The sequence below is a fragment of the Trichechus manatus genome, unplaced genomic scaffold (assembly GCF_000243295.1).
Source record: "Trichechus manatus latirostris isolate Lorelei unplaced genomic scaffold, TriManLat1.0 scaffold00053, whole genome shotgun sequence".
NCBI lineage: Eukaryota > Metazoa > Chordata > Mammalia > Sirenia > Trichechidae > Trichechus > Trichechus manatus.
The window spans coordinates 1,596,830-1,617,363 of NW_004443989.1; the positions used below are offsets into that span (position 1 = coordinate 1,596,830).

The window sequence follows — 20,534 nt, forward strand, 5'->3', positions numbered from 1 at the left end:
AAAAAAGAGTGTTTTAATACCAAACATCGTGAGTACATTCGTTCATTCAGTTCGGCATAGATTCACGGTTATTTATTTTACTGTTTGAGTTATAATCCAGTACTATCAGTTATTTATTTTGTTGTTCACATTGTTCCAACTTCTGGTCGGGCCCTGTGAAGGACAGCCATTTTAATTGAGAGATTTTCCCTTTTCACTCCATCCCTGCTACTGTCCTTTTAATTCACTTTAGGCTATTGAAAACTTGGTTATGACCATTGTAAGGTCTGATATTTAGGACATACTGGCCCAGGCAATGGTAGGGAATTCATAGAGGACCCCTAGGGCCGAATCATGGCTTGTTTCTCTTCCACCCTTAGAAAGAGCAAGACAGGAGACACAAGTGTGGTGCTGGGCTGTGAAAGAGAATAAAGAAAAAATAAACAACCATGGTGCTTGCAGGAAAGATTTTTTTGTTTTTTGTTTTTTTTTTAGGGTCAGAAGGGACTTGAGGATTTTCCAGGGAGCAAATAAAAAATAATAGACACAGCTCATCAAAAACTTACTACTTGCCAAGCAGATGCTGGGCCATACATGGTACAAGCATAATCTTTTCTAATGCTTCTGCAGTCTTAGTGGGAAGAAGATATTAATATCAGGGTTTCACAGATGGGAAAAGTGAGGTTCCAAAGTTTTGAGAGGTCAGTATATATAAAGAAGTGGTGGAGTCAGGATTTTGTCTTGTTCTGCCTGTCCCCAGGACTGTGTACTTTTCACAACCCCTCCCTCAGGCCCTCCTGACATTGGTCATTATGCACACCTTCAGTTCCAGGGGTGGAGGGGAGGTTTCCTGCCTGCTCTCTGATGACAGTGCTCTTCTGCATCCCAACCACAACAGTCTTCCATTATGAGGAGAAAAGCAATACCCTTCCATGTAGTAATCACCTGGATTGTGTGTACATGGCGTTTGTGTGTATGTGTGTGATTCTTCACCCTGATTTGTAATTGTTGGATTTAAATATTTTTATGTATTCCTGTCAATTCCCTGTCTTTCTAAATTCTTGCTTTTAGAGTATGTGCAAGTATGGGGAGTTTTATAACTTACTATCATTTCACAAGAATCCCACTCAATAAAATGTTGCCTTCTTTATTGACCACCAACATTAGTTTTCTTCTAGTAACCCTCCTACATTCGCCATCCCTCAGCCTATTAGAAACAAAAACTTGCGCATGGCTACATATGGATTGAGGGTAGAGCCCCAGTGAAGAACCAGGGGTGGGGACTCCAGGCCTCCTTCTGCCATCTTGCGGTGATCTGGAAGTTTATGGAAGAATGCCTGTGAATACCGCGAACATCTTGACTGACCAAGGGGATAAGAGGAGTTCTTCAGAACAGTTTCTTCATAATAAATGCTTACATTTTCTGTTGGCCCCAGGCCAAATTCCTCCTCCTCCCACCCCCAATCTTGCTTTCAAGGTTGAACATTCTTTTAGAGCAGTAACCTTGCCCTCCTCTGCCTGTGGATGTCGCTCTCCACCCATAAGCCTCCTTTTCAGGCATTGTGTTTGCAGCAAAGTCTATAATTTTATTTTGGATTTGGATATACTGATTACATTTTAGCTTCTGGTATATTTTCTTACCTGTCACAGCCATTAAATTTATTTTAATAGTTACTCTACCCTCCTGATAGCCACTAAAGGGGGAATTGGATATTGTCTATCAATTGGCTAGTCTGTGAACTAAGGCTGTATCTAATTACAAGACATTGTATGGGTTCTGATTTATTAACCATTTACTGTGCTCTGGAGAAGGTAGCATTTTTAGTAGCACTCTTCTGCCTGGTTGTAGCTTCCACGAGGGCAGGGTGCCCGGAACATCACTGATCTTACAGTTATTACTTTGTGTCATATATAATCTTGTTTTTTCCCTGCAACAAATAAATCTTTGGGATGCTCTGGAAAAAAAAAAGAAAAAGGAAAAAAAAAAACGTTTGTGGTTACAGTATAATAAAAATAAACCGTTTGTCGTGACTGCAGCTGACATTTATCAGCCCGTTTGTGGGTGCTCTTTCTCTCTCTATATAATACAGAACATAATTTGTCACTTTGTAAATACATTCCAGTCTAAATCCCTGCCAGCATCTGTTAGTGTTTGAAGGATTAATGTGCTACCCTGTGCATGTCTGCACTTTCAGGGAGCAGTACAGCATATGATTATGGATCTTGGGAGAGCAGAGGAAAAGGGGATCTTCTGTGCTTTTTCCTACATGCTCGGTCTTTTGGGCCTTTTTCTGATTTTTCTTGTCCTTATCCATTTCTGCTAAGGTATCTGGAATTTCATCATTTATGAGGATTCCTGGCCCCAACCTTCTTTCTCCTTTCACAGTCATAGTAACAGGAGTAATTTTTTTTTACGGTTGCCATTGTGTGGATTCCAACTCATGGAGACTCCATGTGTGTCAGAGTAGAATTGTGCTCCATAGTGTTTTCAATGGTTGATTTTTTTGGAAGTAGATCACCAGGCCTTTCTTTCGAGTTACCTCTGGGTGAACTTGGATTTCTAACCTTTTGTTCAGCAGCTGAGCCCATTAAATGTTTGTACCACCCGGGGCTCCAATAGTAGTAATAGTAGTGATTTATGTGTACTGTGCATGAGCAGACACTCTGGGGTCAGGTAGACTTGGGTTCAGATTCCTTTGCCATCTAATTTATCACTTCAAGTTACTTAATTTCCATATCCTTACTGACAAAATGATAATGGTAATACCTACCTCTTAAAGGTATTAGGGAGGAAATGTATGTAAATGCAAAGTGCCCAGTTTAGAAACCTGGCCATGAGAAATTGGTGGGGGCTGTTTTCCCTGTTCACCATTGTCGGCGTGATTATGTTTCTTGATGCAGCGTGTGAAACCGAATGTGTGAGTTGGAGGAGCCTGATGTTATGAGCCAGCTGGTGGTTGTGATTCTGATTTGTCTTACATCTTTTCTGGATGCTTAATGGGTTTTGCATTTGTTTGGGAATATTGTTGTTAGTTGCCGCCAAGTTGGCTCTGATTCACGGTGACCTTATATATAACAGAACAAAACGCTGCCTGGTCCTGCACCATCTTCATGGTTGTTGCTGTGTTTGAGTCCACCCCTGTAAATCAGGTGCTTGGTGGATTCCCAGCCTTGAGAACATTCTGCCAACAAGAGATTGTGTTTCCCAGCAAGGCTTGGTTCTTAGTCCTGGCAGGATTGGAGGGGATTTAAACTCTCTTCCACCAGTGGCTGAATGACTCAGATTCTTGCTGGAAGGTCCATCCTTGCCTTCCCTAGCTGTGAATTCCCCTGAATGATAGTGCGGCCTGTGCTTCATGTTACTTTATGGAATGGCCAAGGACTATTAATCACCCTTAATCTACTGCTGTCATTTAGATTAAAAAAAGATCTCTGGACGTGGAAGAAATGGCCACATTAGTAACTCTTTTTTAAGCAATCACTCTATTTCCTGTTTTCGTTGTTTCAGTTTTGTATGTATCTCTGCGGGTCCCCCAGCTTCCCTAGCCCGTTCGCCACGCCCCAACCTCTGTGTCTGCCTTTGAAACTCTCTTGGCTCCGGTAAAGAAAAGAATGTGTTGTTCTCTTTGCGTTAGGAGAAATGTTATTTGTTGTTGTTGCTCTGTTTTGTTTTTGTTTCTCTGAAACATAAACAGGCTCGAACAGGACAGAAATACCATGCCCAGATACTTGGTGGCCAGGATGGAGCTTGTGATTTGGTGCTTCTTTTTAGGATTCTGGAGAGAATATCTAGCAGATCTGAGAATATATCTCTCGGTCCAATGACAAACAATCTGTTCTGAATACCCTGAATGCTTAGGGCTAGGCATACTTGGAAAATGTCTAGAAACCCCTATTTCAATATTTTGACAGGTTTTTGTAAACTTCTAGAGATGCCAAAACATATTTCAAACAGGTTCTGTATGCAAGCAGACATGTGGAATTGTAGGAACCAGTTAACACTGAGACTTACAAAGTATAATTCTCCTAAAATTTAGATTGTTTAATAGAAGAAGCGTTTTGCAACAAGAAATGTAAACAGATACTCATTACTAAGTCCATTTCCACATCCCTGTATCCTTGATACATATTGTTTGGGATTAGTTATGCTGTGTGTTATCATTATCTTTATCAACTGTCCTGTGTGATAAAACATCACACATTCTAAGGGTTGGTGCCATGTTTTCCTTTTTTCTCATATATTCATTGGAATGTGCAAATCACAATAGTAATTATATGACTGTCAGGCTTCAAGGGGGCACACCCGACTTTCTTGACCCTTGTTCTAGATCAGAGCTCCGAAAATAACAGCAGTTTTTGTAAATAAAGCTTTATTGGAACACGGCCATGCCCTTTCATTTACACATTGTCTGTGGTTGCTTTTGCTTGACTGCAGAGTTGGGTAGTTGTGATAGAGACCGCATGGCCCATAAAGCCTGAAATATTTACTATCTGGCTTTTTATAGAAAAAATTTGCTGACCCCAGTTCTAGAGTATGTGTGGCCATTTGGAGAGAAAAGTCTGTTCCACTGAATTAGAATGATCAGGTGGTTAGAGTAGTATCTTTATCTCTACACATATGGAAATGATTCAAATTGTGTATGATTTAGTTATTGGATTTTGTTACTCCAAAGGCTGGGGGTGGAGGCTGGGGAAGAGGTTGAAGTCTGCTGTTTTTCATCATAAAGTTAAAAATTTAATGGTCAAAACAAAAAAGTGTGAAAGACTTTAGGTTCGTGGAAGGAACAGGGTTCTTGGGAGTGAAGTATGTTTGGGGTGTGACCCGACCATCATCTCCTGGGCTCAGGTAACTTCAGGGTTGGGAAGAAAGTTCCGGCACAGAGACAATAGTATGATGTTACAAGGACAACTGAACTTAGCAGAATGGAGGGAGAACTGAAATCCAAGTTCTGCCAGCTAGTAATTATACGTCTTTTGAGCAAATTTCTTATGCTTTCTCAGTCTTTGCTTTGCTTATAAAATAGGAGTAATTAGAACTACTTTGCAAGGGCTTTGCACAGTAAACGGTGGCAAAGTCTGGAATGGTATCTGCCAGAGAATAAGCCCTTAGAAGTGTTTAATTAACAGCAAGCATTTGCTTCATTGAATGTATTTCCTAAATTTATACAGGGGAAGAAGGTCTTAGGGTACTAGATGTGTGATAGAAGGTGACACTCGGGTTAACTGAAAAATTTGAACCTTGATTATAACATCCCCAGAGCCCCTTCTGGACGGTGCATTGCAGACCTGGTGTTCCAGAAGGATGTGCAGGCTCATAGTCAGTGCCTTCCTTTAGGGAAAAGGAGCAAATGTGCCAAGGCGTCTCTTCACACTGGTGAAAGCTCTGGGCCACCCCATTGCACTGCAAGTGGCAGACACACTTCCTAGAGACAACATGTGTGTCTTCCAGCCGAAGGGAAGAGGGAAGATGCTGTTTATAAATATTAAAAAGGCAGGGAGAGTGTGCATTGAGGACAATATGCTTTAACATGCATGCCATTCCAAAGTGGCTTCTAATGGACATTTGTAAGGTGGGGCCCCCCCACCCTCCCCACTTTAATGCTGCCTTAGATAACTCTTCGGAAAACATAACAGTCTGTAACTTGGCTGGCTTTTAACAGAATTACCCAACATGATTTATTCGTCCCATTTATGTAGCTACAAGAGAGGAGAATCAGAGCATGCCAGATGTGAATGTGGCCTGTGGCCGTGCTCAGACACTGAGAGGACAGACACCTCTTTCATTGCTGCACATGTACGTACCAGCCTGGCTGTACCCTGCTCCTCCTCATGGGTTCCCCTTCCCCAGCAACTATTTGGACTCCATTTCTAGAAGCAGTGGTTCTGGTTAAGCTGTCAGACAAGCCCTGAAACTCACAGGCCCGCCTGACCCTCTCTTCTTCTGCATTTCTCATTCTCTCTCTCTTTCCCTCCTTCTGTCCTTCCCAACACCTTTCTCTTCCTCCTTTTCTCTAGCACGCCTTTCTTTTGCAGAGTTTATTTTCCCATCAAATCAGAAACGTGTATACATTAAGGAAAAAAGGATTAATGTGGAAAATTAGAAATAATGATAGCTAATGTTTGTTGAGAGTTTACTATGTGCTTGTTGGGATGTGGGGGCACCCTGGGCCTCTGTCAGCTAGAGGTGTGGATGGGGCTGTGGAGGCGGGTGTGTACAGGGGTGTTATGGGCTGGGCTTAGAAGGGGTGGGCTTCCCTTACATTCACATTCCATTATTCTATTGGCCATTTCTAAGTCTCATGGCTATCCAGATTGCAGGGGAGACTGGGAGGTAATTTTGCCAAGTGCCCCAGAAGAAAAGGCACAGGGCTTTGGTGAACAGCTTGTAGTCTCTGACAGTCTTCACATCTGGACACCAAATACCTTTTTGCTTCCTTCTTCCCACGCAGAGGATACATTCACTCTTCTCCTAAAGGAAGGCAGTCTCAAAAGTCCCAATTAGTTACTTCATCCGGTGCAAAGTCTTCATACTCAGTTATGGTTCCTAAGGTCCTGTGATGTTCAAATAGGCAGCTTACCCACCCCCACCCCAGCCCCCACTGCTGCCCTATACAGTGGGGGCAAGTAGGCCAAATATTAGCAGTAATGGGAAATACACTGCTCTACAGGAATGACCTGGCAGTGAGAGGACATCCCTAACTGGGTTCTGGATTTGCCCTGTAGGAGAAATTGCCCTGTCCCTTATCCTCTCCATGGCCTCATCTGAGCTGGGTGTCGGGGAGTGCCTCCTTAGGACTGTAACAGCTGCCACAGCCTGCTTCCTGAGGGCGAGGTTGGGGCTTGCAGTTTACTGTTTGTTTGTTTTATCAGTTACAGGCTTTTTAAGGTCCTATTCATGATTTTTTTTTTTTTAAGCAACATAGTTCTTTTATAAACTTGGTAGGATTCTGATCTCTTTTGCTTTTGGTCAGTTCTGTATGTTGTAGCCGCACCCAAAGGTTTTCTAGACTGGGCTCTCAAGTTGTTTTAATCTTCTACTTTGTTGTCATCACATCTGTCTGTCTTTCTCTGTCAACGCTATGGCAACTATCGTGAAGCTCTCTGGAATAATGGGTTTGAGAGGGAAAGTAACATCCTTAATCCGATCTATGCTATTGGACTAAATCTTCCCTGGAGCTTCAGGCTCAGTAGGTTCTAGCTCAACATTATGGCAGAGAACAGTTTTACCAAGTGATTTCCAATGTATGACATAGATCCTTATGGGTGTCACTGATCGACATGTGGCTTTTGTCTTCTTGGTAAGTAAGGAGTCCAGGCTCTTTTCTAGTAGCTCATCCAGTAGCTCTGCCATCCCGTAGGAACTCATTTCCATCTGCATTTGTCTTCTGGAAGGATGAAAAGAAAAGGGAGAACCCGATTCATATGAGCCATGGCCTGGGAGTCATACACGTCTCTTCCACTCCCAGGCTGTTAGTGGACACCTAGATGTCCCACCTCGATGCAGACAGACTGGGAGATGAGTTCCTAGCTGGAAAGCCTCTTCTGTGGGAAGGGGAGAACTCTGAGGAACAACTAGTTCTCTCTATCCACAGTGTATCTTTTTTAACCAACCTGGAGCTAATTTTTAATTCTCATTTGTTGGTACCTGTGTTTTAGTATGTGAATTTAAGTCCATTTATATTTCTTCTTATGATTACTGGTATATTTGCGCTAATTTCTGTGTTTCATTTTGTGTTTCCTCTCTACCAAGCTTTTTCTTTATTATTATTTTTAATTCTGTCTGGACTTTTTTTGGATTGATTGGGTTTCCTTGTATCCCGTACACATCATACATCCCTTTTTTTTCCTCTGCTGCTGATTTAGGAGCCCTGGTGGTGCAGTGGTTAAAGCACTCAGCTGCTAACCAAAAGGTCAGTGGTTCAAACCCACCAGCCCCTCCACAGAGATTTATAGCCTTAGAAACCCTGTGGGGACTTCTACTCTGTCCTATAGGTGGTAGTGGGTTTCGTTTTTGGTTTGGCTGCTGGTTTGAAAGCTAAAGATTGTGATTTTTTTTTTTTTTGCAGTTTGCTCTTGAAATTATAACATTTATATCTAAATTTTCTCTTACAAAGTATTAAGTTACTCAATGTCTCTGTCATTCTAACCAACAAAACTGGGCCAAGCATGATTCAATGGCTCCCAGAAATCTCCCCTCCCATTAAAAAATCCTCCTGTTACTGTTGTTTCAGCTCCATCTCCAGTTCATTTCTAAGCACATTGTATTTGGTCCTATATTGAGTGGAAACAACAAGCGTAATCTGGCAATGAATTTATGTGTGTGTGTTGTTTTGAGTTTTCATCTGATTTTAAGAGGCTGCTAGGCAGATGCCCTTTTAAGCAGGAAACCTCATTTCTTTCTGAAGCATTTTTTTTTTTTTTTTAATCTCTTCAAGTTTATCTGTTGAATAACCTGCCTTGCTTCTGCAGAACCTCTGAAAGATTTCTCTCTTTGGATTCATCCATAATTTAAAAATAACTGTCGTGATCACTCCTCAAGCGTGATGATACTATTACATGTTTACTTCATGCTCTGCATACCGAGCTCGTGTCCCTCAGCGCTTAGTGGAGCCAACTTCTGAGAAGCTGGTGCTCAGCCAGCCAGTCAGCCAGGAGTACCAGGAGAGATGTCTGGGCTTCCCAGCGGCTTGTGGAAAATTGCTGCTCCCAATATTACTAGCCGACTTTTATTCCAACTTATGAATTTGTCCCACATTTAGGGATGTGTTGTATATTCATTCTTTCATTTTTAAAAAAATTAAAGCCCGCCTTGAAAACCTACTTTGTGACACTCACTGTGTACCAGGTGTTAGGGATAGAGATACAAAACTATATGTTTTAATTTGCTGTAAATGTTAATGTGAATTATTGGTTGTTTTGGTTTTCTTTCATAGTCTTCTGCACTGTTCTTGGGAATGGAAATTGGTATAACCTTATTTCAAAGACACTCAGCAAAAATCTATCAATATTTAAAATGTTGATATCTCTTGGCTTAGTGATTCTACTTCCAGGAATTTATCCTATAGAAAAATTCATATGTTGCAAGTATATGTATTGCAGTTTCGATTTTAGTAGCAGTAAAACTGGAAACAACATAAAATAATATAAGTTACAACAAAAACAATAGCTAGTCTTACCAGTTATCTGTTCAAGGTACTTTCCATGGATATTATCTCATCGAATCCTCACAGTAACCCTGAGGAAGAAGTACTTCTGTTATCCCTGTTGTTACAGATAAGAAATCTCAGGCATTCAAAATGTAAATACCAAGTTCATAAAACTAGTGAAGAATGTGAAGACCTGAGCCCTCAAAAGTGGGTGGGTGGGGGCAGTTTTTAATAAATGATGGATCACCCCCTACTGTTTAAAAAGAAGGAGGTAGAGCTCTATTTAAACCAAAAACGAGTTGCCACTGAGTCAGCTCTGACTCATGGTGACCCCATGTGTGTCAAAGTAGAACTGTGCTCAATACGGTTTCTAATGGCTGATTTTTCGGAAGTAGATCACCAGGCTTTTCTTTGGAGGTACCTCTGGGTAGACTGGAACTTCCAACCTTGTGGTTAGTAGCCGAGCATGTTAACCATTTGTACCACCCAGGGACTAAGTTCTCTATTTATATATATTCAGTTTATGGATGAAGTGGGAAAAAGCACTTATTAGGTATGATACTATGTTTGGGGAAAAAAGCTACATATTTTTACCTGTATAGAAAACACATTCAGGAAGGCTTTGCATCAGGCTGTCCCTATGTTCCTCTAGGGCAGTGGGATTTGTGAGGCTGGAGAGGGGAAGTTTTCACTGTATACATTACCAAGTTCTGCATTATTTGTACTTTCATCGATGAGTCTGTTTTGTTTTTATGATTAAAGATGCATTTAAACAGCCAAAGAGTGAATGAGAGTTCCTCTCACTAAATCTACACAGGCAACCTTGGCCCTACTGACATTTTATGCCAGAAAATTCCTTGGCGGAGTCCTTAGGTGCAAATGGTTAACATGCTCAGCTGCTAACCTGAAGACTGGCTGTTTGAGTCTGCTCAGAGGTGCCTTGGAAGAAAGGCCTGGTGATCTACTTTGAAAAAATCAGCCTTGAAAACCCTACGGAGCACAGTTCTACTCTGACACATGTAGGATTGCCATGAGTTGGAATCAACTCAGTGGCAACTGGTTAATTCTTTGTTATGAGCAGTTGTCCTGTGTATTGTAGGATGTTTAGCAGTGTCTCTGCCAGTATATCCCTCCTCCCAGTAGTGACAATCAGAAACGTCTCTGCACATTGCTAGATGTCTTTTGGGAGGTAAAATTGAGCTTGTTGAGAACCTCTGGGGTAGATGCTGCACCCATCAGACTCTCAGCGTGTGATTCTCTCCATTCCAGTGACTGTAATTACGATCTTCTCCTTTCATCTGAGGACCTTTCAAACTTCAAGAGTCCAGAATCCTCTAAACCAGAGCAGACAAATCTTGTTTTTGTCTTTCTATTCAATTTAACTGACCATTATTGACCTGTCACCAGATAATTGACAGGCCCTGGATCTCTTGTGTTTTGAGTTGTACGTCTCTTTCTGAATCGAGGGGGATGGAGGGGAGGTGTTGATTTTTCTTTTATCAGCGACTTCCCCAAAGTGGGAGGTTCCAGTGCTTAACAAGTTTCATTAAGAACACAGCTATTAAATATTCAAATATATATAGACTGTTCCTGTTGAGAATGTAATTATATAGTAAATTAGCTGATGTCCAGTGTGTTGCCTTTTAAGCACATCTTTGATGTTTCCAGTACTTACAGAAGATATAGGGCATGTTTATTAAGAGTCTTCAACTGTGTATAAAACTAGAGCAGTCAAAAGTAATGGTGTCTGCTGAAGGATTCTTTATCATATGAATTTACCTTTAGTCATCTATTATTTATTTCAGCTATTTTATATGCCATTATAATAAATATTATGACAGAGAAAGCTTTTATGCTTCAACTTATTGTACTACTCTTTACTTGCTTGCAATCCTTCAGGAAAATGTAACCCTGCTTTACCTATAGTTAACGTAAATCATCACTTACATTAGAATGAAAAATTCCCTATGAAAAAAGCCTCTTTCTTCAACAGCAGGGTGTAAATGAACAATCATGTTTACTGCCAAACCTCCCATGCCATTCACTGTCCTTCCTTAAACTGTTTTTAAGCTGCAAAGTGAACACATTGCATAGGGGGAAATTGGAAGGTTTTCGAATATTTTCACTCTCTTGTTAGTTTCTGGCAAGATAAGCATTTTTTATCCAGACTGCAAAATATTGCCAATTACTGTCTAAGCATTTTTAATAGTTTTGCTTTACGTGGCATGCAGCTCATGTACTAAATCAGATAAGCTGTTTTCGGTGCAATTTCTCCTTGAATCAGCGTCACAATTACCTATAGATACTGATAGCGTTATTCTATAAATTGAGTTCCAGCAACACAAGGCAAAATTTTTGACCTGTATATAATGAAGAAAGAGTTGTCATGATTTTCTTATTAGGGCTTTTGTATATTTTTGGGGTGTGGATGTTGCTGGTGAGTGGCCCAGGAGTGAGGGTTGCTCGATGGTTGATGTGAAGCTTAGAAATGACATACTCAGCCCCTGTCTTTCAAGCAGGGTTTTGAAACTGGTTTGTTCCGGTTCTCTGCTGAGAATTTGCATTTCCACCCCAGATATACTGAATCAGAATCTATAGTTTAATAAGATCCCCAGATGATTCTTATGTTTAACTTCCTGGGGACTTGTTAGAAATGCAAATTCTCAGCAGGGGTTTGAACTGGAAAGAACTGCTTTAAAACCTTGCTTTCAAGGCTGTTAAACAACCCAGGGATTTGCTGAGGATCATTTTTGGTTTGGTTCCCTGTTTTGAAGTATAGAATCTTCCCTAAGAGCATTTTTCTTGTTAAATGCTCAGCAGTATGTAGACTGGTACAAGGGGTAGAGCCAGAAAAGAAACTCTCAAACTCCCCCCTTTTCCTTGAGCACCCTATCAGGAAGGGCATTTATCCATGAAGCATCATTTTAATCTTTAGGTTTGGCTGATATCAGGCTAAGTCCCAGTTGGGCTTGCTCACGATGCTAGTTTGGGTTGTTTGAGGGAGAGGTACAAGAGTTGCAGGAAATGCAAGCTTCTGCTCATGCTTTTACCAACAGAGATTCAGCCATCCACTGCCACCATTAACATCACTTAAGTAATACTGGAGAAATTAGCATTATGAAGTCCCACACAGAATATTGATGAATTATTAAACCAGTTTAGTTAGATCACTATTGTAGTTTAGTGAGTAATGCCATGTCAATAATATGCTCAGCACCAGTGTCTCTTGATGTTATAAATGTGACAACTCCTATTTAAGGTTTCAGAACATAAAATCAGGACTGAGCTTATGTAAAGTGGAAGGGTGAGAGAGTCATCAGCATAATGCAGTTAAGGCCCATTGGATTAGAACTTGCAGGATGCCATTAACAATAAGCTGCAAACGTAGATTATTGCCTTGGTTACATTTTCTCTTTCACCACACAACGCTTCTCTTGTAAATTCTAAGCCTATAAAATAAATATAATGTAAAATAGACACAGGAATATATAGATGATGTTAATTTCTTCATTGCTTCTTAGTATTAAGTGTTGAAGAATACGACAATAGTAATACAGAGCAGTCTGGCCTCCCACTGAACACGAGTTTTAGGACCAGCCACTCTGGGTTGCAAACTTGGATCTTTGTCTTATTAGCTGTGCCAACTTAAATTCAATGAGCTTCTATTTTCTTGTCTGTAAAATGGGGGAAATATCTACTCCAAAAAAATTTTGTATTACTATTAAATGAAAAAAATGCCAAGCACATTATAGGTGTTCATTTTTTTGGAGGGGGAGATTGCTTTTATTATCAGCAAGTATATGCAAATGATATATATTTTTTTAAGGGAAATCAGAACTCTTTCATAAGTGTAAGAGAGAGGTACGCACACACCTTTATGCACATAAGTGTGAGAGAGATACACACATATAGCTAATGCCCCGTAAACAGTGATTCTAACTTCTGCAATTATATATGACAAGTCCTCCTCTGCTAAAAGAGAACTCATCTGGGCTAATTGGAGGCCGGGCTCCCTGCAGCCCGTTCAGTGTATCTGGGCTTCTGTATCCTTTGGTTTCCAGCCCTTGTACTGATGCTGTCCTCTTTCTGACCCAGTTAGTGGTAGTGTTTTCAACAGAGCCCAACCGAGAGCTGGTCCTGCCTGCCGCAAGACTAGGACTGTGCTGAGAGTGTGTGCCTGGGGATTGGTTCAACTGAGTCAGGAAGGCACAGCCTGGGCACTCTATGAGGGTATTTGAAGCGTGCCGGCGTGATGGCATTCAGCGTTCCCAATAACTTGAGTTTCCAGACCAAATACCTTGTGTTCATTGTGGGTAGAAAACAGATAATGGTGAAAACTCCTTCGTATGCTCCCAGTTAATTCAGAAACAGTTCCAGTTAAATGGCAATTTTAAGGAATAATTTTAGTGTACTTTAAGTATGCTTGATCACTAGAATTATTTACATACACTTTTCTAAAAGTCTGTTACTATGAGATACTGCCTTTTTTTCTCTCCCATTGTTGTAAGCAAAATGCAGATGTGAGATGCTTCCTCTGATGTGTTGCAGTGATGGGGGAAAGAAAGAAAAGTGAAGTAGATGAAACCCTGGACTTCATATTTACCTGTAGAGTCAGTGTGCATGAATGAATGAATGAATGCTATCATCTAAGTGTTATCTCCCATATTGTTCACCAGGACAGTGTGCTGCCCTATGTAGGAGGCAATTACAGACCCAGACATTTGAAGGCTTGGCTTCAGTTGCTGGGTAGGCCTTGAAGGGCAAAGGGGGTGGACAGGCAAGAGGACAAGCGAGTGGCATGGGCAGTAAGGAGTATGGAATAGTGATCATGGCTTGGTATGAATTCTGCCTGTACTGTTTATAGTCTATGTGAAATTGTACAATAACTTCCTTGAACTTTAGCTTCTCCATCTGTGAAGTGGGGGGGATAATAACAACGTCCCCCACCCCTACCCCACACAGTTGCTATAGGGATAAATGGGTATTGTGGGGCCAGGACGCACATGGTCAGTGTTCGGAGATTGTTCCCTTTGGCCAGTGATGACCCGTTCAGCCCTGTCAGTGGAGACTGAAGATATTCAGTGCATGTATTCATTTTGATGACAGTGATGATGTTGGTGATTGTAAACGCAACAACAGTAAACAATCCCACTAATATTATTCATAGCTAACCCAGAGTATTTATCAGGTATCAGGCACTGTTCCAAGTATTTTATGTATATTAAATAATTCCCCCAAAAGGCAGGTGCTATTATAATTCCCATTTTACAGAGGAGAAAACGGAACACACGAGGATGACTAACTTGCCTGGCTGGTAAATGCTGGAAATGAGGTCAGACACAGGCAGTTTGGCCCAAACCTAGGCCTTAGCCATCACCTTTTGAGTTCTGAATACCCATTGAGTTTGGGAACTAGGGTAACATGTCCCCAAGAGGATTCAGTGAGCCTCCTTCCTCTATCACATGTATCTTTCTCCGTCATAGAGGAGTTATTCAAGCTTTTTTAAAGTTATGTTAAGTTTATGAAATAAAGAAGAGAGACCCACAATTATGGATATGCATTGTTATTGAAAAACAATAGGTATCACAGTTTAGCAAAGACCTTCAAAATGACAATGATGACAGTTATTATTTGTTGAGATCTGGTATTTGCCCTTTACTTTGTATACATTATGTCTAATCTTTAACGATGCAAGGCATATACTATTGTGCCCATTCTCCAGTAAGGTGACCGAGACCCCTAGCACTGAAGTCACTTCCCTGAAGTCACACTGCCAGTGCTGTGGTCATGCAGGGCCTTGACTCTTAGTTAGCCTGCCTCAACCGCCTCTGCTGTGGACGACAACATCTCACAGCTTCTCTGTTTAAATACCGTACAATCCCCATCTGGCTCTTCTGGTTTCAGGCGGTATCACATCTGAGTAACACTTGGCTAATTTACAGTCATAAAATGATAGTAGAGATCACTGTTGCATAACAACAAGCAGCCCTTTTGGTTTTACATTTACAGACTCTTGAGTCACTGAAACAGATTTTGGAACTTAATAAAGAATAGATGAAGAAGACTTGGTTAAGAGGAGGGTGTCAGTGAACTATGCCACCAATGAGTGCCCCTGGCCCCAGCAAAGTGGGAGAAGAGTTTGCGGGTTGCTTAATTATGTTTTTCTGGTTGAGCCCTGGTTATAGGGACCAGGTGGGGTTCCTAGCTACTTCCAAGTTGCCTGATATGTGGGATGGAACCTGTGTGGTCCTGTTTTAGAATGATGGATACTAGCATCTGTACACATAATTTAAAATTAATTAACATTCCTATTTTGCCTGAGATAATGTGGTCTTGTGCTAGTATGATTAGAGAAAAGAGTAAGGACTTGGGGAAGGGTTAAAAGAGGTATTTTATAGCATTTCAAGATTGGAAGATCACATCATGAAGTTCTTTCTGTTAAACAGAGCTGGATGGGCAGATGGATGCTTAGATACGTAGGTAAGTTGGAAGGAAAGAAGGAAGGAAGGGAGAAAGGAGGAAACGGTATATCGAAAGCTAACCATTTATTTTGGGGTGGTAGGATTGTAGCTGCTTTCTTCGTTCTGCATGTTCATCTGTCTTTTCTGATTTTTTTTCTGTATGAATGTAGGCATGAATCAGGAAATGGCCTGATACAAGCCTGGGGAGGTAGATAGGGGCCAGGTCACAGGCTCTGTGTTAGTCATTACAGCTCTTATGTATTTCCACTTCTCCTTTTTCTGGGCACAGCGGGTATTACACTTCTCTACCTTCTTGAAGTTAGGCAGAGCCAAGTGACTTGCTCTGGTCAGTTAAATGTGACGGAAATGACACTGTCAATTGCTGAGTGAAGTGAGATCCAGTTGTGATGGCTGGAGGTGGGGTGGAGGCTCCATCTGCCTGAGTCCCTGGCTAACCATGATGGCCATGGCTCCACTGACCTGGGATGGACATGAAATATGAGTGAAAAATAAACTTTTGTTTGGGTTTGAGGCCTCTTCCTTACTGAAGCACATCCTGATTGATACAAAGGGTTTTATGAACCATGCTAAGGAATTTGGACTACATCTTACTGGCCTTTATATACTATGTTTGTTTTGCCAATCCTGAGAGCTGACTCTGGCCAAACCAGGCCTGAACCTCTCATGGCCCAGACAGTGAATGCTAATCTGCTGCCTCTTGGTAAAAATGTCATGGGTTCCTTTGTGCTGATGGAACAGTTCTGCATCTTGAATGTGGTGTGGTACACAAATCTCTACATGTGATAAAATTTCATACACATAAAGGCATACCAAAAAAGAAAAAAAATGAGTCCATGCAAAAACTGGTGAAATTAGAGTAAAGCCTGCAGTCTAGGTAATGTCAGTTTCTGGGTTTTGATGATGCACTGTAGTTATGTAAGATGTGACCATTGGAGGAAGCTGCATGATAAACACACAAGAGCTCTCTGTACTGTTTTTGCCACTTCTTGTAAGTCTGTAGTTAGTTCAAAATAAAAGTTAACAACAACAACAAATAAAAAGGTCATAGGTTAAATCAAGGAAGTGAACCATGGTCAGTCCCAGGTTCACTGCCAGACTCGCAGGAAAGGTCACATTGGCAGACCAAGCCTGTTGTCCTCACAGAACAATCAGCAGTTCATCCCTCCATCTGCAACCTGTCAGCCCCTGCATTCCCATTTAGAGTACATCCCAGGATAAACATTTCCAGAATGCTAAGATTGTTAGACAATCAGAAGAGCATACGCCCAATACACGCATATAAACACATAGACACACTCAAATTCTAAAAGCTACATTTTTTTTCCCATTGAACTCCCCATATTGTTGGCAGTTACTCTCATTTCTGAGGGTCAGTAGCAAAAACAGGAAACCTGATACCTAGGACAGGAGAAGTACCTGAATAATAGTGTGTGCACTTGAATCACTGTCCCCAGGAGCCTAGTAACCCACAGCTTGTGGATTAGTCTGTTGAACTACTTGATGGCTTGTGACCCCTTGGTGTCCCTGGATATGTATGTTCCTATTTTGTTCTTATTGATAGTGGCAGCGCTGTACTTTGTGTTAAAGTGTAGGGGGAGGGCCGAAAGACAACTTTGCAATTGTCAGTTACACATACGGAAGAATGTACTGGCCACATGGCTGTGGCATCATGCTTGTTGGGATATTGCTTTGGGGTCACCATCTGGGAATGTTCTCCCTGTTTTATGGGGGAAATGTGTATGCATTTTTATAATATGTAGCCTGCATATCCCTTAGAGTTTCCATAGGGGGTTTGTAACAATCTTTTTACCACTCCCGCCCAATATAATGAAGCTTTGACTTTCCTCTTGTGATAAATTCAAATTTCTGTAAGACTTTGTATGGCAGTGAGTAGCATCCCCCAAGTGCAGTGAGGCAGGGGACAGAGGAGGAACGTGAGGGTGAAAGGCTGCTTTACTTGCTCATGCTAAATGTCAAATAGGAGAAGTTGAGTGATGAGACATAAGAATCACTGTGGGGGATAAAGTTAGCCATTGACAGACTTAGCACTTGGAAGAGATTTTAACAGTCAGATAAATATCAGTTATTTGGATTTAAATGGTGTAGGGTGTTGTTCCTCATCTGGAGGCCCAGCGTGGTGTGACCTCACCTAAGTGCCTTTACATCTCTTGGCTTCCATTTTCTTCTTTATAGGATGAGGGCTGTGACCTTGCCTATCTGTGGACCTTCCAGCTCTGATATGCCCAGACCTAAAAAACTTTAACAAAGTCCGTTTGTTGGCATTTGTCCCTTTTCTTGGATCAGGTTAATACTTCTCCTCCTTCCAAAATCTGCACACTTGAACATCTGCCACTGTTCTCCAAGAGCAGGAAGATAAATCTATGTTGGCAAAACTTGCCTTTGCCACTGAGACACTGTTGGGGCTTGAGGAAGTCATTTGATTTCACTGTCTCCTTTCCCTGAAACTGGGCTCTGTTAGAAAACATAACCTATATCCTCCAGGATCTGGACAGTCAGTGATCTGGTCTTATCTGGGCTTCTGGGACGACCTGTGGACATCATTAACTCTCATCCACCATGCTGCGCTATGGGTCACCAAGTCTCGTTTATTGTTGAGTGGCATCAGATTTCTAACTTAAAATAACCAGTTGCCATTGAGTCAGTTCCACCTCATGGCGACCCCATATGTGTGAGAGTAGAATTGTGTTCCATAGAGTTTTCAATGGCTGATTTTTTTGGAAGTAGATCACCAGACCTTTCTTCCAAGGAGCCTCTGGGTGGACTCGAGCCTGCAACCTTTTGGTTAGCAGCTGAGAGCATTAGTCACCCAGAGACTCCAAACTTAACATACCTATACAGCCAAATAATTTGGCACAATGGACATCTTATCTCTGCTACTTAAGTACTTTAAAATACTCACTCTGTTCCTGGCAGGGTGTTAGGTGCTTAACACTTGTCCTTAAAATTCTGTGAGTGGTTAATATTCATCTTTTATGAATGAGGAAATCGAGGCTCAAAAATGTTAAATGGCCCAAAGTAACACAGCTGATTTGTGTTCAGTGTGCTTCCCAACTGCCTCTGCCTGAGACTTATCGTTCAAAGCTTAGAACTTGGGTTGGATCCCAGGATTTAGGAGGCCAAGATAGATCAGTCTCACTAAACATCTCATCACAGCTCGCATCTAACCCTGAATAAGACACCTCGGATGTTCTCAGCAGTACCGCTTGCCTCTCCTTCACAGCATTAGAGGTTTCATGTTATTCTCCTTAGTCTTGCTTTAACATCACAGTCTAGACGTGAATTCCCACGTTAACCATCTGTTTTATGGGGCTCTTCTTACCTGAATAGGCAGGTGGCCCTGGCATTCTTGGCTGTTTGTCCTTCAGAGGCTCTAGACCTAAGAAGTGATAGTATTTAATCTCATACTCTAAAGTCCAGCCAAACTTAAAAATTGGGAGCACCTCCATAAAAACAAGGCAAGTCAGAAAGACATCCCCAAGATCTCTTTTTCCAGAATTGTGCTGGGAGGCTGTCCGGTGGGACATGATTGCTTCAAATCCTCACTATTCCTGTCCTTCTAGCTTCTCTGCAGGCAGAAACTTTGGCTTTGGAGTGAGACTGACTTGGGGTCAATTGTTGTCCATCCCATTCTTAGCTCCATGATCTCTTAGAAGATACCACATTGTAAAATTGGAAAATACTACCCATCTTTCAGTTGTTGCAAAGATGAAATGAACTGGTGCATATAAAATGGCTAGCCCATGGTAGGCTCTGAGTAGACAGTAGCCATTATACCTAAAAAAAAAAACAACAAAAAAAAACCCATTGCTGTCGAGTTGATTCCAACTCATAGTGACCCTGTAGGACAGAGTAGAACTGCCCCATAGGGTTTCCAAGGAGCAGCTGGTGGATTTGAACTGCTGGCCATTTGGTTAGCAGCTGAGCTCTTAACCACTGTGCCACCGGGGCTCCATTATTAGCATCATTATTATTATCTGTGCATGCCCCACCTGTCTGTAGAGTCTTATGGATTACTAAGCCAAGGTTCTCTTTGGGGACTGTGTCAGTCAAGGTCCATTGGCATAGATTTTGCCTGTTTTTGTACTTTCTAGAAATAAATTGTCTTTAATTTTTGACACAGACTTGGTGGAATCATACCTGGATGTGAGCTTTCAAGATTTAAGTGTTGCCCACTGAATCCTTGCATGAGCCAGGTTTTGTGTCCTGTTCTGATTGCTCTTGTTTTCAGGGCGCAGATTGAGAGGAGATGTCAGCCTGAAGACCCTTTGGAGCCCATTCCATGTGCTGAGTAAAAACAGCATAGCCCCCAGCCTGTAGGTTCAGCAGCATCGCAGGCTCACATCCTGCCTGAACTTGGCAGTAAAAGCTCCGTTCTTCCATTCGTTCAAATGATTTATATTCTCTCTGGGCGTCTAATATTAAACAGGGGAATTCCGACATGTTCCATAACACATTTACTGTAACTCGATACCATGAACTAAACTTGCTGTTATTTATCATTTCTTTTTATTTTCTCTCATTCCAGCATAAAGCCAAGGTGGAAGCAATGACCCTGGACCTTGCTCTGCTCCGTAGCGTGCAACATTTTGCCGAAGCGTTCAAGGCCAAGAATGTGTGAGTGTTCCAGCTGAGGATTATAGATCATAATTTCTTGCTATTGTAATGTGTTTATCAGATGAACACAACCGGGAGAATGCAACGCTGTTATGCTGTCTTGGCATCCAAACAGGAGGCTCATTTATATCGGCCCTGTTAAGGTGTACCGTATTTCCTTGACCCTAAGTCACCCTCATTATGCGATGTGTCATCAATCTAGTAACAGTTTCCTGGCGGGGTGGGGGAACCCAACAAAACACTACCAAAGCACTAGTAAAAGTGGCTGATAAAAGACATCCAATTGTAAGAT

General features: G+C 41.6%; 1 protein-coding gene across 2 annotated transcripts in view; it reads left to right on the top strand.

Annotated features, from left to right (window-relative positions):
• WWOX (WW domain containing oxidoreductase) overlaps nucleotides 1–20,534 on the top strand; it is a 1,054,678-nt gene that overhangs the window by 261,336 nt on the left and 772,808 nt on the right. For both annotated transcript variants that reach the window (XM_004377707.3, XM_023732526.1), the window contains exon 6: nucleotides 20,154–20,242. In XM_004377707.3, coding sequence (XP_004377764.2) covers nucleotides 20,154–20,242 — 89 coding nt within the window. The remainder of the gene's footprint in view (nucleotides 1–20,153; nucleotides 20,243–20,534) is intronic.